Source organism: Acinonyx jubatus, chromosome B1 (assembly GCF_027475565.1).
Source record: "Acinonyx jubatus isolate Ajub_Pintada_27869175 chromosome B1, VMU_Ajub_asm_v1.0, whole genome shotgun sequence".
NCBI lineage: Eukaryota > Metazoa > Chordata > Mammalia > Carnivora > Felidae > Acinonyx > Acinonyx jubatus.
Window position 1 is genome coordinate 102,994,782 of NC_069382.1, and position 19,422 is coordinate 103,014,203.

At 35.7% G+C, this 19,422-nt stretch overlaps 1 protein-coding gene across 2 annotated transcripts in view; it reads left to right on the top strand.

The window, feature by feature from the left end:
- The window catches only part of PRSS12 (serine protease 12), a 76,670-nt gene that overhangs the window by 22,169 nt on the left and 35,079 nt on the right, over positions 1–19,422 (top strand). For both annotated transcript variants that reach the window (XM_027063474.2, XM_053217008.1), the window contains 3 exons: positions 9,706–9,884; positions 11,605–11,746; positions 14,504–14,700. In XM_027063474.2, the coding sequence (XP_026919275.1) occupies positions 9,706–9,884; positions 11,605–11,746; positions 14,504–14,700 (518 nt within the window). The remainder of the gene's footprint in view (positions 1–9,705; positions 9,885–11,604; positions 11,747–14,503; positions 14,701–19,422) is intronic.

Here is a 19,422-nt window from a genome sequence, read left to right on the forward strand (position 1 = left end):
TTGCATCACAGAACAAACAGGGGTCTTCCCCACTGCTGAGGCTAAGCTTGAGCACAGGCACTGGGTTAAGGTGTCATTGGCCCAGTCCTTCACTGTGAAGATACATAGTCCCCCTGTAACCAATTCTGGGACCTACCCGCTCTTTCACCGTTTATGTGTGGGAAGGGAACAGCATGGCAAATCCTGTGTCTCTGGGTCTTACAATGATCAGTTTACTGTTAAGTTTACTGGTGTTAAGTTTACTGGTATGATCCTTTTCTTTGGGCGGGTCAGAAATAGGGCCAACTAGTTCCCTTTGAGAAAACTGCTATTAATCATTAAATTTTGAGACTAGGTTTTAAAAGTGTCCAGGTGTTGTTGGAGTCAACACAGCATAAAATTATCAGCATGTGCCCTGTTCTCAAAACAACCTGGATTTGAGTCCTACTTCTGGAGATGAGAAGAGTTATAGAATATCTCATGGTCAGATTCCCTCATCTATAACATATCTCCTAACATATTGGGGCTGTTGTCTAACACAGGTACTAGAGCAGTTAGCACACGTAACAAGTATATAATATACATCAGCTATCAAGGTCAGTCAAATTAGGGACCGTTATAGTTGAAAGATATTATCATTATTTTTAAAAATGTTTATTTATTTTTGAGAGAGAGAGACAGAGTACGAGTGGGGCGGGGCAGAGAGAGAGGGAGACCCAGAAGCCAAAGCAGGCTCCTGGCTCTGAGCTGTCAGCACCGAGCCCCGACACAGGGCTCGAACTCACTAACTATGAGATCATGATTGGATGCTCGACTGGACTGAGCCACCCAGGCGCCCCTAGTTGAAAGATATTATTAACATTCAAAGTGAACCAAGTATTTGGTGGCAAGATTATCAAACACTATTTTTCTATGCAGAACTTCTATTTAGTTAGCTGTTTTATGAATTAAAATATGAATTTCATATTTTAAAACATTCTAGGGTCTGTATGTGTATATTTACTGGGCTATCGCTTGTGTAATCATTGGTGTACTAATTGATTTTCATGTTAGTTACTAAAAAACTTACATCTTTGCAAAAAATTTTAAGAACGTTAAGGGTATAGTAATAGCATATTTAACATTACCAGTTGCAGTATGGATTACTCTGTATTTAAGCTATAAAGCTTTTTAATTATTAATATATTTCTCTGGGGAAGAGGCAGGTTTCATTGCTTAGAAAAATGCAAAAAAATTTCACAGACACACTGTGAATGTTAATTATATTTACAGTCATAGAAATGACCCTAAAAATTTATGTTGAAATGTACAATTTTCTTTAGAGCCAAAAAGTTTTTTTCACTTACATTTTTTCACATTACATTAAACAGGGACCATTTTGACAAACAATAGTCTATTGCATAGAAAGAATGTAGAGATGGAATCACCAGGAAGACTATATTAGCATTGAACGCATGTGAGGGTCATGTGTTTATATCTTTCTTGAGCATTAGCTTATTGCTATATTTAAAAAAAAATGTTGATTTATTTATTTTGAGAGAGAGAATGCAAGCGAGGGAGGAGCAGAGAAGAGGGAGAAAGAGAATCTGAAGCAGACTCCCTGCTGTCAGTGCAGAGCCCAACGTGGGCCTTGATCCCACAACCTTGAGGTCATGACCTGAACTGAAATCAAGAGTCGGATGTTTAACCCACTGAGCCAGGCGCCCCTTATTGCTTTGTTTTGTATGAGGAGATTCATGTTTAGAAAAGTAAAAGAAAGGAAAAATATGTCCCAATATACAAGGCAGCAAAACTCCTCCATGAGCCTATGCAACAAGCAACAATTCAGCTTGGTAGACATTTGTTTTTATTGTAAGTACTCTGAGGCCCTGAGCTGATATTGTTTGCTGGATTTCTTTCACTTGATTTAATAATTACCTCATAAGCTTGCATTAAAGCAGTATTCTGCAACTGTGCTTCCTTTAGAATCTGTTTTGCTTACTTAATGGCACAGCCCTCTCAAATGAAATAGTTTTTAATGGCACATGGTTGATAACAGCGTAATTGTTGCTTGTCTGGATTTATGATTTTTTCTTAAGCAAATTTCATCTCAGTCTTATTTGTTTGTTGAATTCCCGGAGGGAAACTACATCATGCCTCCCTGGAGTGGTAGTTACAATTTCTTTGCGAGACGCTGTTTTTGTTGACTTTCATCTTTTAATGGTGTCTGTAGAGTTTTTGGAGCTGGCAAGCTTCCTAAATACAAAAGAAATTACTGTACTTTTGATACTTCAATTTGATTAACTCAGAGCTTGGAGAAAGATGAGGAACAGGAAAGGAGGCAGCCAGATGTCAGAAAGTTGACTTGAGAATGCATATGTACACAGTGAAGTTTCAGGTGGAGACATTTTAATCAGAATTCCTTTTGTGCAGTTAAAACATTTCCCGTGTCTTTCAAAACCCTTAAAAGCATATCTTAGAACTATGACATCATATTTTATTGTGTGGATATGCCATAATTTACATAGGAATTTAAAAATTATGAACACATCTTAGGGTTTTATTTTTTTTTTTTTTGGCTATGAAATTATCTACAGAACAATTTTATTGAGTGATCAGAATAAAAATCTGGTACAAATTGCTTTTAAAAAATACTTCTTTCCTTTTTTTTATTTTACTGTTCATTAATTTTTTCACATTTTATAGATTTTACCATAAAGATAAACTTAGTACAGGGAGTAATTGAGCAGGAGAGAGACCTTGTCTGGCAGAAGAGGAAATTAGTCCCTCTGTGATTACCTGAAGCCCCAAAGTCATACTGTTAAATGAGAACCAGAATCTTGAGACTTATGGTTCCCACTGTAGAATTTTTTTCTTTCATGTTATAGTATTTGCAAAATAGCCAGGTGTTATTAAGAATAAATACCGATATAGACCTGAAAGAAATAGGGAAGTCAAGAGATAAAGGTAAATTGTAGGGAGAAAATGATGATGACACATTTTAGATAGACTACATTTGAGGTGCCATAGATACCTCATTGAGAATGCCCCCCCAAGAGGCTGTAAGATAGCAAAATGTTTCAGAGTTAGCTCTGTTTTAGCCAGACAAGTTTTACTATCCAGTGGTGGTATAATGCTGGGCAAATCATTTAATTTCTGGGCCTCAGTTTCCTCATCTGTATATGGGGATCATAATATGGGGTTGTAGGGAGGATTAAATGAGTTAATACATATAAAGCTGTTAGGCCAGTGCCTGGCATGCAGTAAGCATTCAGTGTACATCAAATATCACTATTGGAAAGGCAGGGGATTTGTTCTCCAGAGAGAAACCTAGGATATTGATCATTAAAGACGAGGTTTTTCACTCATAGGTTATAAGTGTCACACACTGATATTTGAAGTGAAAGGACTAACCTTTCATAACCTAACAAACAATAATCTTGCACAATAGAATTGCCCGACTCTATTTTGCATCTACTCAAAGTAGTAACTAAGCCTGGGGATTGAATTAGTTAGATGGTGCTATTTATTTGGTCTTTTTCTTTGAAAACAAACTTCATACAAATACAATCAGATTAGCTAAATAGATTTAAGAATGTTTTGGATAAGGATCAGAGGTTTATTGGGCATTGCTGTTATGTAGGTCAAATAGCTTTACAGAAAAAAAAAAACACCTTGATTTATTAAATCAATGTATTATATTAGAGCACCCCTATTCCACAAATTTATTCTGTGGTCAGAAGGTAAGAAAGTGGGCCACACTGGAAATTTTACTACAAATGAACTGCTGGGGGTTGGTGTGGGAATAATTTCCATAAGGGAAGGACAAAGAACACACAGCTTTATCAAATTCACGTGGCAATTATTTGACTTTAACAGTCCATGAGTTTTATGTTGCTTTTCCCAATATTGCCCAATCTCTGTAAAAGCAGAGTCATCAGCTTCTTTGATGTTCCCTAAAAGCCAGCACAGTCGAGGACACCAGGAAATACTATGGGCTCTGAAGGAATATGTGTATATGTAAAATTATCTTCTTAATTTTAATAAACTCGAAAATAAGCCAGAAAACCGTAGTCTGTGTTGCATTATAGTTTCCTGGTTCACATTTTTGTTGTTGTCATCAGATTTATTCAATTTTTTCTGACTAATTTATTTCAATTAAACATTTTGTGATCATTAAAATATTTATAAATAATGGAAAATATGTAAATATATAAGGAAGATCATAAAACACCCAAGTAGTGTTTTTTTTTTAACGTTTATTTATTTTGAGACAGAGAGAGACAGAGCATGAACAGGGGAGGGGCATAGAGAGAGGGAGAGACAGTATCTGAAACAGGCTCCGGGCTCTGAGCTGTCAGCACAGAGCCCGACGCGGGGCTTGAACTCACAGACTGTGAGATCATGACCTGAGCTGAAGTCGGACACTCAACCGACCGAGCCACCCAGGCGCCCCCCAAGTAGTGTTTTAAGAGAGCATTTTATCATAGATGACTTTCCCCAGAGTCATGACTAGGGGGTTATTCCTCTGTATCTTGTGTTCTCCCTTAAGGAAGAGATGCAGTTCAGAGGCAATTAATCAGGCCTTTTGTTTTTCCCTAGGACCTTTATCACATGATCTTTAACATATTTGAAACACAATATATTTCAGTTACTCTGCCCAGCCTATCTTGAATCACTCCCAGCTAATCATTAATTTAGGGTTGGTTTTGGAGGGGGGGGGGGTAGGGAATAAAAAGACTTCAGTCTGTAACCTTTTAGCCTAAATATTGTACAAAAAATGATACTAATCTTTTAAATCTCTAAAAATATATGTTAGCTAAGAATACATTCCTGTTGTCTTAATTTGACCATTACCTGACCATTTGACCTGTCATTTGTTCAGTAGCCATGAATATTTCTTCTGTGAATAGACTGATCTTCTCCCTTCCCCTACTTTATGTTGGTTGTTTTGTCTTTCATTATAATGTAATTATAACATTATTACTAATTTCTAGGAGTTCTTTTCTTTGATTGCTGTTATATATTACAAATATTTCTTCCTGCTTGTTGGTTTGCCTTTTGACTATGATTATGGTGTGTTTTGCTATACAGTATTTAAATTTATATGTGGTTAAATTACACTTTTTTTTTTTTTCTGACTTTTGGGTTTCTTATCTTGCTCAGGAAATCCTCTTTGTCCCAAGGTGATGTTATTCTTACACTATGGTCTTTTTTATTCTAGTGACTTCTTAACCTTCCTTTCTCCTATCTTTCTTTCTTTCTTTCTTTCTTTCTTTCTTTCTTTCTTTCTTTCCTTTTAATGTTTCTTTTTTTTTTTTTTTGAGAGAGAGAGAGAGAGAGAGATTGAGAGAGAGAGAGAGAGAATGAGTTGGGGAGGGGCAGAGAGAGAGGGGGACAGAGGATCTGAAGTGGGCTCTGTGCTGACAGCAGAAAGCCCAATATGGGGCTCTAACCCATGAACCATGAGATCATGACCTGAGCCAAATCAGACACTTAAATGACTGAACCACCCAGGTGCCTCCTTCCTTCCTCCCTTCCTTCCTTCCTTCCTTCCTTTTCTTTCTTTCTTTCTTTCTTCCTTTCTTTCTTTCTTTTCTTTCTTTCTTTCTTTCTTTCTTTCTTTCTCTTTCTTTCTTTCAATATTTACCTCTTTAAACCCTCTTAAATTTATGTTTTGCTTCTGAGTTGGGATCAAATTTTATATTCTTCCATATTTTATATTCTTCCATATTCCTTATAGCACCTAATCCTGGCTCAGTGAATTGTACCCATTGAAATTTTCTTCAGTAGATCTTTTTCTTTCCTGGCATTTATCCCAGGGCAATGATCCAAGGAGGCTGTTAACCTGCCTTTCTCCAAAGCTTTCCTATCTGGCTTCCCCATGACCTTCATCAGTCATCCTGTCTCCTCTGCCTGTGTTCTCCAACTTTCAGTGTTCTCTACATCAGCTTTCATATTTGCTTTCATTAATCTCTTTCCTTTAGAGCAAGGGTCAACAAACTTTTCCTGTGAAGGGCCAGATAGTAAGTACTTTAGACTTTGCAACTACTCAACTGTGCCTTTGTAGTACAAAGGCGGCCATAGATAGTAAGTTGGGAATGAGTGTGGCTTTGTTCCAAAAAACCTTATTTCTGGACAGTCCAATTTGAATTTCATATGGCCTTCCTGTGTCAAAAACTATATTCTTGATTTGATTTTACCTCAACCATTTATAAAGTGTAAAAACCACTCTTCACTCCTGGCCATATAAAAACAGGTGGTGTGCTGAATTTACCCCTTGGGTGAGAGTTTGCTGATCTCTGCTCAGGAGCCACAGCAAGGGATCAGATTCTTTGCTTTCATCCTGGACTGTCCCTGTTAAAAAAGGTGCCGCAGGTCTCAGGAATGCATCTCTAAGCACCTCCCTTCTTTGAACCAAACTTAGTAAATATATTAACATATTTAAAATAATACATTTCAGTTATTCAGGCTTCCAAATTCTGGACTAACTCACCATCAGTACATGACTTTAGAGTTATTTTCAGTGGGTATTACACTGTTCCCATGTTCAATTCCGTGTGAATGTTATATGAAAATCTTTTCTTTTGGAAGGCGATATCTACTCTACTATGGGCAACTTAAAACATTTTAATTTATTCACAGCCTTAGAGACTACTATTACAAGATCATTTGGGTATAGAATATATTTTTCTGGGAGCATAAATGCTATCTTTAGAAAAAAAATTTTTTTTGGTTACTACAATTGTTTTGGTAAAATGCCTTACGTGCACTAAAAGGCTTGAAATTTTTGGCCTCCGATTATCTGTGTCTCTGCCACAAGAATCCCAAGTTGAGTGATGTAAGTCATAGCTTAATGATCTTTTGGGCCATCATCTTACGGTCCTTAAAAAAAAAACAACGTAGACTTGTCCAATATCTTACAGGCTACAGATTACTTCCATAAGTAATTTTTTTTTAGTGATTTCAAAACAAATTAATTAATTAATTAATTAAAACATGTTTGCAACCTTAAAACCAGAAAATGTTAAGATTTTCATTGATTCAACCCTGCCCACCACTTGCCTGACTCTACCTTTGGGGAGCAGGGAGAACAAAAACTATGCTGTTTGTTTAAACCAAATGCCAAATGGTTTTTAGATAAATTGCTTAGCAGTGAAAAATATGCTCTTCATCAACCATGAAGGGGAAGCTTCTTGAAAGTGCCAGATTGGGAAAGGTACCAACATTTATTCAGTTCCTACTTTGCATCAGTTTAATTCTTATAACCCTGCAAGGGAACATTTATCATCCCTATGTTCAAAAGAATCATTTCAGGCCTGGAAGGTTTTTGTAACTTCTCCGGGGCAGCTTACATTGGTAAAAATAGAGCCCAGATTTGAATCTGAAGGCCTGTCTCCACATCTGCTTTTCTTCTTCAAAGATTCAGCTTGGAAAGAATAAGCTTTTTGACATGGTCAGTAATATATGAACATGTATATGTGTGTCCATATTACACTCTTCTGTGGGCACATAGACATACATTGAAACAACTGAAAACTTCATTAAAAAAAATCCTATTAATTGAGCATTTATTCCTTCTTTCCAGAAGAGTAGAAATGGCTTTTTGTTCTGCCATATGTATCCCCTAGCAAAACAAATTCACTCACCAAGTTGTATCATTTGATAATTTCATTTGTGTTAGGATTATTTTTTTTCCTTTCACATTTGTCTGATTACCTCTAGATATTAATCTTTAATATTTGTTGGGGCAGTCTTCTTAGAGGCTACTGTATGACAAATATCAGGTAGTGACTCAAGTGTCAGGATTCTAAATTTAAAAAATTTTAACTCCACCAAAATATGCTGCATAAGCTACCTATTTTTCCTTTCCTCCAGCTTTCTTCACACCTCTTCCTATAAACATTCCTTTATCTTTCCCCTTGCAGAATCTCTGGATATTAAACAGGAAGTGGGTCAAGTGATAATGGAACAAGTATTTGGTTTAATGGTATTTAAAAAGCTTAACTTTATTAATACCTTTAATAAAGGGTATTAAAGGGTTTAACTTTCAGATGTTTGGGGGTTTTCCTTATTGTTTAATTAATTAATTAATTAATTGTAAGTTTATTTATTTTGAGAGAGAGAGAGAGAGAGAGAGAGCATGAGCAGGGCAGGGGGCAGAGAGAGGAAGGAGAGAGAATCCCAAGCAGGCTCTGCACTGTCAGAGTGGAGCCTAGTGCGGGGCTTGATCTCACGAATCATGAGATCACGACCTGAGCAGAAACCAAGAGTTGGACACTTAACCAACTGAGCCACCTAGCCACCCCTCGGGTTTGTTTTAGACACATTCTCTTAAAAGAAACTTCCATGGTATCTAGATTAGTCAAATAAGCTCTTCTTTAACCATGAAGTTGATTATCTAAAACTTTGCCATTGCTGGGGTATTATACACATTTAGCAAACTTTTTTTTTCCCTTCAATATATTTTGGTTTAAATTCTCAAGGTAGTTATAATGCTGTGAGAAAAAGGCAATTAAAATAATGGGGAATAACCACGAATATAAATGCTCTACTCTAAAAATTAAAAGGCTAAAAGGTGTTGAAATTGCAATTTCTGAAGTTATTAATCATTTTGACAGTCAATCATGATCATCTTGAGTGAAATCTGACGTTCTAGAATGTGGTATCACTTTGAATTGTGGCAGAAGTAAATTTAGTACAAATAAATTTGAGTGAAGAGATGTTTTAGTTAGAAATATGTTTGGTTGTGAGTAACAGAGAACTGAAAATAACAGTGGCTTAAGCAAGATAAGAGTTTATTTCTCTCTCAAGAGAACAGAGGTAGCCAGCTCAAGGCTAGTATGGTGGTTCCACAATCATCAGGGCCCAGGCTCTTTTTTACTTGTAGTTCTGTCATTCTTAACATAGCACCTCATGGACCAATATAGCTTCTCAAGCTCTAGCCATCACCTCTGCCTTGCAGTCAGCAGAAAGGAGAGAGTGGAACAAAGATACTTCCTGGAAGTGATATAGGACAACACTTCTACTTAAATATCATTGGTCAAAACTTAGTCATCTAAGATGGGTACAGAGTTTGAGTTTGGGATGATTAAAGAGTTCTGGAGATGGGTGGTGGTAGTGGTAATAGTTGCACAAGAATGAGAATGTGCTTAGTACACTTAACAATGGTTAAAGTGGTAAATGTTATGCTCTGTGTATTTTAAAACAGCCATCTGGAAGGAGAAGAGGCTGGGAGATGTGGTCTTTACTCAGGATAGCCATTGCCCTCCTAAAAATCTGTGGTTCCATTTCTAATGAAGAAAAGGAGAGTAAATGTTGGGGGATAACTAGCAGTCTAAAACATTTGTGATGGCTGGGACGCCTGGGTGGCTCAGTTGGTTAAGCGTCCAACTTCGGCTCAGGTCAGCCCATGTTGGGCTCTGTGCTGACAGCTCAGAGCCTGAAGCCTGCTTCAGGATTCTGTGTCTCCCTGTCTCTCTGCCCTTCCCGTGTTCGTGTTTTGTCTCCCTTTCTCTCTCAAAAATAAACAAACATTTAAAAAAAAAAATTAAAACATTTGTGATGGCCAAAAATATAAAGAGTAACAAATGAACAAGAAAGAAATACAGCTAGTCATATATGACCTATGGGAGTGAATTGGTAAGGGGAAGTATGGATTAATCATAAATATGCCTTTACTGGGGTAAAAGAAATTATGTCAGACTAACTTTTAATGTCTAATCCAGAATTCTTATGTTTGTTCAGTGGCATTGCCAAAGCATGGAACCAGGCATATTTTGGGGAAGGCTCTGGTCCAATAATGTTGGATGAGGTACGCTGTACTGGGAATGAGCTTTCTATTGAACAATGTCCAAAGAGTTCCTGGGGAGAGCATAACTGTGACCATAAAGAAGATGCTGGAGTGTCCTGTACCCCTCTGACAGGTAAGAATTGCACCCCATTAATCTACCAACTCTTGCCCGCACCACCATCTGGGCTTACCTTTTTTTCTCTTCAATTCAAGATAATATAAATGAGCATGCAAATAAATCCTACAAATAAAACTAAAAAACAAAAACAAAAACCCAAATGAACACAAGCTGTGTATTAAAATGGTATGTTCTTATTCATAAATATTTCTGAATTTGTCACCCTAAAGCTATACAGTCCTAAAAATACAATTTTGTTGCAATATATAATGAAAAAAATCCAATAATCAAAATCAGTGTGCAATGATAAATTTCATATACTAGGTATATATTTAGTTCCTTTATCTATTGACCTGCCTTGTCTCAGAATACGTTCCTAACTGGTGAAACCATATTGATGGGATTGTCGGGTAAAGCACACTAGTAAAGGAACCAACTTAACTTGCCGGCGCTCACCTCTCCAACTGTTCCAAATCGCAGCATGCTGGTCAGGATGTGTCATAAGAAGGGCATGTCTGAGTACAAATAAGTGCGTTTGCATATGTACTTACATGTTTTGTGGGAAGAAGGGGGAAAGGGACAGACAAGAAGTTGGGTCATCACAAATCCATTGTTTCTATGGTAAAAAGAACTTGAAGAAAATAAGTGGGGTTTGTAATCTTTCTTTAAAAAATGAAAATAAAAACTTTGGAGGGCCCATGAAATGCTGAAGTTATACCTTTTTATTTATATATTTCTATACATGCTGTTGTTTTTATTAGCAGAATAACATGTTTATATACAATAGAAATATAAAATTTATACCAGATTTTAAGCCAGAGAACATCATCTTTTTGGGTCTCCATTTCCTCCTCTTTCAAATGAGTGTAATTTTGTAGTGTTACTGTGATGGTCAAATGAGGTAAAATGTGTAGCAGTGTTTTGCAGACTGTAAAGTATTACATTAATAAGTGATTGTGTTGCTAAGAGACCATTTACTTTTCAGATCCCAGAGATTCATGAAAAGTATCACCTTTACCCAGGATTATTTATATGTTTCATTTGGGGATGTTTGGATTATCTTGCATGGAAATGGCTTTTAAATCTACTTTTGGGGGGATAAATGTATTATATATCTGCTACGCAGCTCTTAACAGGGTTTTCTGGGAATTAATTATTCATTGAACTCATAAGCTTCAAATTCAGATCTGTATTATCAATAAAAGAACACAAGTGAGACGTGTACCCCAGTTTTTATAATTTATGAATGCCTAAGGAATAATAAATGCATTGACACGATAGACCACACTTTAACCAGAATAGCTTTTTCTGTCTTTGTATTTCAGTACTTTTTTCATTTGCGGTTAAAATTTTGAACCATTTCCAAGTTTCGATGTTTTCTTATTTTTTTAGTTTAAATGACTAATTTTCTCATACTTCTGGAGATTGAAGCTATAGGAAATTTCCCAAATATTATTTAATCTGGAGAAATCTAAATAACTAGTTTGGAATTATATCAGAGTATATTTTTCTGATCAGAAATTAGAAGTGCAAATAAGGAGAAAAGAATATTTTGTTAGGACAAATATATGTTATGTCATACTTCAGAAACAGTCCAATGACAGATCACTGAGCAGTCTTGAAATAAGTTAAACAAAAGGCCTAGAGAGAGAGGTGATAATTTTAGTGAAATTAAAATGTTGTTCCTTTTTTGATAAGTGGTTTACTCAGTCTCTGTGTCTCCTTCTTACCACAGATGGGGTCATCAGACTTGGAGGTGGTAAAGGCAGCCATGAGGGTCGCCTGGAGGTGTATTATAGGGGACGGTGGGGGACTGTCTGCGATGATGGCTGGACTGAGCTGAATACATATGTGGTTTGCCGACAACTGGGATTTAAGTAAGGTCCATTGATATGATGCAGCTCAATGCAAGTTATATTTTTTAAATCCTCATTTTACAATCCTTACTTATAATTTCTATCATACTAACAGTGCATGTTCTCTATCATCTGTCTACCTACCTACCTGCCTATTCACCTATCTATATATGGAGTAACTATAAAAAATAAAAATTAAAAAAAAATAACATTTTCTGTGATGACAAATAACCATGTCTTGTTTTTATCTCATTACCTTTCCTGTCACCACCCCTCTTCTTGAGTAATTGATTGGAGCCATCGGTGACTTTTAGGTTTTCTTTGTGTCCATTCAAGTAAGACTGTATGCTTTGAATGCTGGGTTTTCTTCTGACGCATCACTGCTATTAGATGTTCTTAATTCTGACATCATTGTGTCTAAAATTGCAGGCAAGCCCAGGGTCAATCCCTTGCTTAAATGTGATGATAATTATCACTTTTATTTGAGAAAAACAGCCTTCTTGTCATGAGATGACCTTTAGAACTCACCCTTGACCTTACTCTCTTAAAAGCTAGTATCACACTTTGGGCAATATATTTCATGTCACACACATAATGCATTCCAGAGTAAAGATTTCAGTTGGTCTGCAAATGATGCCTTTTAGCTAATATTTGAATGAAGCCTATGAATGCCCATTCTTTCTTGTTTTTCATATTTCTGGGTCATGCTTGAATTAATTCTCAGGCTTGGAAAAATTGGCAAAATTATTTCATGCTTGAGACAGAGCTAATTGCATATACTCATTAAACCTTAAAAATATACTTTCATCCAAGCTAGGTATGATCGTGTTTAAACATATTTTTTAAATTTGTCAAAGTAATGTAAAATATTAGATTTTAGAAAATAAAAATTAAAAACTACCCCTAAATTTTCCATTCTTAAACCATTATTATTATAATTTGTGTGTATAATTTTATAACAACTTTAATAGTAAGTACATGCATTTTCTATCCATATTTCTTACCTTTATAGTACTACAGTCATAATTTTTAATGATAACATAATGTCCATTGAATATTCATGTCATAATTTACTTAATATTTAGGTTAGTTTAATTTTTCCTGTTATAACTAATGATATCATGAAGATATAAATACATATTATTGCCCAATATTTTGAATTTTCATGGACAGTGCAGTTATAATTATTGGGTTGAGGGGTATGATGTACAAACCAAATAAATATTAATGCTTAATTAATAAGAATTATTTAATAAATACTATTTCATCTTTAAGTGAATGTTAGACCTGAGAACTGCATTCTATTTTCACAGATTTAGAAAGATTCATAAATATTATTAGTCACTATCTTCATATTTTTCCTTATTAATAAAAACAACAGAATGAGACTTAGAGACTTAGTGTTTCTATTTTATTAATTTTGTTCTACAAATATATTCAATTTTTCTTGTATATACAGAGAATCAGAATTTAATGGTTCAAAAAGTATTCTCACTAATATTTGTTAACAGTTCTATAAGATTGTGTTGGAAGGTAAAATAGGCATGTACCACATGTACTTTTGGTTTACAGGAGAATTTCTAAAGCAGAATACCATTTTGGGATGAGGAATGGGTGAACTCTAAGTTTCTTTGCACAAATAAAATGCCAAAGTAAAATGACGTCTTGTCATCTGTTCTATAGTTGATATGGACAGACAGTAATCAGAATGATGCATTATTTGGATAAATGGTATAAGTTGAAAGTGGTAGCAATATGAGATTTCGGATAATTTTTTTTCTAGCTCAGATTTGATTAGTCAGCAAAATAGGGGAAATCTTAGAATAATTAATTAAAAGCTGAACTGTTTTAACCTATTAAAATGTTCATCTTCTTAGATAAATGTATCAAATATGTGCAAAGGAAAATAATTGGGAAACTTCATGCCAGAAAGATCTCTTTATATTCTTTGTACAGAAATAATGAAAGCATTCAGTGAGGGAAGTGATTGACATAAAATTTTAAGAGTAAGAGTTTAATTACATAGACTCTTAGGCCTGAAAGGCACCTTAAATAGTTTTTAGCTCAGTGATTTCTGGAGATTTGGATTTTACAGAACAAAGAAAGTAAAATTGGTGAAGGATGAATGACTTAGTTACCAAATTTTTTTTTTTGCAGATTTTACCTAGTTCTATAATGTATATATTTATTATAATTTTTTGTAGTGCATTGTTATAATTAAGGTCAATTGGAACACAAAGATAATTTCTAAAAAATTTAAAAATCAGATTTATGTAACCTTATGAAAAACTAAGAACATTGCTATTATTCGATTTTTATGGCCGAAATCCAAGCAAGTCTCATGATGGAGTGGGTGTAGTGTTTGAGGAATCACTGAACTAATATACACAGTTTTATTTTGGAAGGGATGATACCAAAGAGGTCTAGAGAAGGTGATGAAATCAGGTGGCTCTTCAGAGCTGAAACAAGACAACTGTTCTGGTTTTATGGTTCATGATATTATTTCCATTGTCAGAAATTGGAGTTCTATCTTGTTTTGCATTCTGTTTCATGAGTTAATTATCCATTAGGTACCTGTTGAATCAATCAAAAATTTTCATGTGATCAAAATGTGTGCTGGAGTGAACACTGCTCTAAGAACTGTGTCCTTAAGATAGGAGAAAGAACAAATATCCTCCAGAGTCATGATGCTTAATTAGGTTGTTTGTTTTTATGTTTTGTGGTTCCTTGACACAAGAGACAGCAGTTCCATGCACAGCGTTTATTTTATTGCCACAGATATGGCAAACAAGCCTCTGCAAACCACTTTGAAGAAAGCACAGGGCCCATATGGTTGGATGATGTCAGCTGCTCCGGAAAGGAAACAAGTTTCACTCAGTGTTCCCGGAGGCAGTGGGGAAAGCATGACTGCAGCCATCGGGAAGATGTTGGTATCACCTGCTACCCTGGTGGCAATGGACACAGACTATCACTGGGTGAGGATTGGCCACAGCTTTTGAGTATCCATAATTCAATAGCCCATGCACCTCTATCCACTGGTCTGGCATGTGAAACATTTCTCAGCTTTGGCTTTTTTTAAGTCAGTTTTCTAATAATGCTCTAAATCAACTTTTGAGTCTCTCCACCAATGTTATAAAATTTTTGCTCCTAAAGTTACTGTTCTTTACCTAGAAGCTTACATTTCTCACTAAAAATCTTTATAGTCACATGGATCTGAAATATTGAGTGAAGAAGCTATAATGTCTGTTGCCCTATTCATCGGTCCCCTATTCTGATTCTCATTCATCTTGAATTCTAAGGAAAAATTGGGGACAGGATTTTAAAAAATCGGAACAAAACAATAGCTCTCTCTCCTATGATTTATTTCTTCTTTAGGTCCAAGGCCTTGTCAGTCATTGGTCACCAGCCATTCATTGCTGGGTCCTAACCTAGATCTTTCAAATTTCTCAGTGGGTTCCTAAGTGGATTCACTGGAGAAAATAGTCAATCCATCTTTTTAAGGTACCCTGTTACTCTAGAAACCCATCAGTGTCTTATACTGTTCCCCAGTTCCAAATTTCTCTAGACTTCTGATTGGATAAAAGGTAAGTAGCTCATCTAATAGTCTGGAAATATTTATGGATAAAGATCCTTTTGTGAGCAGAGAGCACGTACATGTCCTTGACAGATTTAATTAACATCTGACTATTCTTAACATCTTAACATCTTTTGAGGATGGCAGAATAAATATGAATGGATAAGACACAGGGAGATATTAAAAAGACTTGTCAAGACACTACCATGGCCCTATTATATATCCAAACACATATTTTTTGGTGAATAGATGTTAAAATAATCCCAAGCGGTCTTTACTTTTCACCTCAGAGTTGAATCAACCCCTTTTGTATCCTTCTGTTTTGAGACTGTGAAGCTTAAATCTTCACATTATAAAATAACATAACTTGTTGAATCTCACAGTATTAACTGTATTGTATATTTAAGTTTGTCAAAGTACATAGTTGATTCCTCCTTGTACTCTAAACTGTGAGAACTCACTGCACTAATCGAGCATTATATCAAGTAGAAATACAATATTTTACTCTATCCCTTACAAGCCATACTTCCAACTTTGCTTTTCATTTGTCCTCTTCTCTTAATCCTTTCTTCTTCTGGGGGATTGTAATCCTCCCAGGATTATGTGATGAAAGATTGTATGTGGTTGGGGAGATAGAACCTATTTGCTAAAGGGGTGCCTGGGTGGCTCAGTCGGTTGAATGTCCAACTTCAGCTCAGGTCATGATATCAGGATTTGTGGGTTCAGGCTTTGTGCTGACAGTGGAAAGCACAGCGGAGCATGCTCTGGATTCTCTGTCTCCCTCTCTGACCCTCCCCTGCTTGTGTGCTCTCTCAAAAAAATAAACATAAATTTTTTTTTAATTAAAAAAACCAAAAACGTTTGCTAGAAATGTATACCCTTAGCCCTAGATAGTAGGTATTTCGATCATGGAGTGATATATTCAGGCACGTTATTCATCAGTATTCCAGGCGATGAACTACTATAAATATTATACAAAATATGATAATCTGAGTTATCTGAAGGACCGTGTGGTTAAATACATGCATATGGTTAGGCAACTAATCTCTTCGGTTACCCTGAAAATCTTTAATTCTAGGATTCTAGACATATTTTTTAAAAATTTAAAAAGCTGAGGATGATAATTATTAATAAAATATGTGATCATTATTGTAAATGTCTTGAGTCCTAATTTCAGTAATACATTTATTAACTATTCATTTGTCTGAAGAGCATTATGTCTGAGCCAAATATACTTTTAGAATAGAATCATATTACCATTTATCCATCCGAAGAGATTATTATTTTCCCACTTATCAAAAAGGACTACATATTTAAAACAGAAGCTTAGAGAAGGAAATCATGGAATAGTGATATACAAAGCAGCATTTTTAAAAGCAATTGAGATTTTTTTAGTCCTTTGACACTGTAATAATGAGCTGTTGGACTATTACTGTTTTCAAGTATTTAAAGGATAACTTGTGTACCTTAACTCTGAAAGTGAATGAAAGTGTTCTCAAAATTAATACTTGTCCAGTAGACATGTAGGTGGAATGCTGAAAAGTAATATTCTAATTCAATAAAAGTAATTCTAATAAGAATGTAGTTAATACTTATGGGAATTGGGGGAAATATGCAGAATGGTAAATATATGGATTTCTCATTTTAATATTGCACTGATCATTTTTTTAAGTTTTATTTACTTAAGTAATCCCTACACACAATGTGGGGCTCGAACTCATGATCCCAAAATCAAGAATCTCATACTCTTCTGACTGAGCTAACCAGGTGCCCCAATATTGCACCAATTCTGTATTTCAGAGTATTATATCCTAGAGAGATTTTATCCACAGTGAGCTGGTCTCTTACCTAATTTTACAATATAAAAATTTGACTTTTAACATAAGCTAAATTTTATCTTCTAGTAAAAATATTATTTTCTAAAAATAATGTATTATATCAATGTTACAGGAAAATTAAAACTTTTGGAGGTCCAAGTTTGAAATATATAATTAAATTATATATTAAAGATACTTAGATGCCCAGAGGACTATTTAGTTTTCCCGAGCACTTTATATTTAAGATTTTAGAAATAAAACATGTATATTATTGCTACCATAATGAAAAGAACTTAAACAGTAAGGTGGTGTTGATAGAATGGCTTTTGTCATCCAGTTTGCCCTGCAAGCATTGAAGATCCAATGATTTTGTAAAATGAAGGGCTAAAGTTAGGTTCAGAAATACTGCATGCATTATTTATACAAAGCATGCAACTGAGGCTTTAAAAACACTTTCTCATTTTTATTTTTATGGTATATGAAAAACTGCCCATAAAATGACTAGAATGGAATGTGGAAATCTAATTCCATGTACATATGTTTACTTAATTTTGGACCAAACATCCCAAAATTTAAAAATTAAGAACTTTAAGAAAAGAACTTCACCTTTTTGGATTTTTTTCTTTGAGGATAACTTTTCTACCTTATTCCTTTTAGAAAAAACCCCAAACTTTCAGATGCATTAATAAGAAATGTAATGTTTCAAATATACTGTGTTTTGTGACATGGCTAAAACCCCAACATAAGCCATGCATAGGGTAGGCACTTCATAAACATTTGTTGATTTTGATTTTGCTATCTTGATTCTGCTATGATGCCCGCCCCACGAAGTGAGTATGACAGGTACAGAAACCAAAGTGCCAACAACTCTGGGGATAAAACAAAGAAGGATGGAGAAATAAAAATGGATCAGAAGGATCAAAGTAGGGTATGTTCATCTTGCCAACAGTAATTTCTGTCAGTAAACAAAGGCCAATCTAGCAATGTCATATGTTGTTTTAAAGAGAAATGATATTTTTTCTTTAGCTGCTTACTTCGCCTCTTTAGCTTTAATCAGTTCCGCATGCTTCATGGTATTCCCTAAATCCGTACCAGTAAATCGTAGGGGCCCCGAAGCTGGAGACCCTTTCAGTAACTAGGTGATCTAAAGTGTATTGGTTTGCTTGGGCTGCTGTAACAAAGTACCATGCAGTGGATGGCTTAAACAACAGGTATGTGTTGTCTCACATTTCTGGGGTCCAAAATCCAGGTGTCATCAGGATTGATTGCTGCTCAGGGCTAAGAGGGAAGCTGTGTTCCAGGTTACTCTCCTTGTCTTATAGATGGCCATCTTTTCCCTGTGCCTCCTCAGAGTCTTCCCTCTGTGTATCTCACTATTCAAATCTGTCCTTTTTATAAGGACATCAGTCATACTGGATTAGGGCCCACCGTGACGATTTCACAGTTCAACCCATGACAGTATGCAAGGTGCAGTGAGGGTGCTTTCAATTAAATAGCACCATCTTTTTTTTTTCAATATATGTAATTTATTGTCAAATTGGTTTCCATACAACACCCAGTACTCATCCCAAAAGGTGCCCTCCTCAATACCCATCACCCACCCTCCCCACCCCCCATCATCCCTCAGTTTGTTCTCAGTTTTTAAGAGTCTCTTATGCTTTGGCTCTCTCCCATTCTAACCTCTTTTTTTTTTTTTTTCCTTTCCCTCCCCCATGGGTTTCTGTTAAGTTTCTCAGGATCCACATAAGAGTGAAAACATATGGTATCTGTCTTTCTCTGTATGGCTTATTTCACTTAGCATCACACTCTCCAGTTCCATCCACGTTGCTACAAAGGGCCATATTTCATTCTTTCTCATTGCCACGTATTACTCCATTGTGTATATAAACCACAATTTCTTTATCCATTCATCAGTTGATGGACATTTAGGCTCTTTCCATAATTTGGCTATTGTTGAGAGTGCTGCTATAAACATTGGGGTACAAGTGCCCTATACATCAGTACTCCTCTATCCCTTGGGTAAATTCTTAGCAGTGCTATTGCTGGGTCATAGGGTAGGTCTATTTTTAATTTTTTGAGGAACCTCCACACTGTTTTGCAGAGTGGCTGCACCAATTTGCATTCCCACCAACAGTGCAAGAGGTTTCCCGTTTCTCCACATCCTCTCCAGCATCTATAGCCTCCTGATTTGTTCATTTTGGCCACTCCGACTAGCGTGAGGTGATATCTGAGTGTGGTTTTGATTTGTATTTCCCTGATGAGGAGCGACGTTGAACATCTTTTCATGTGCCTGTTGGCCATCCAGA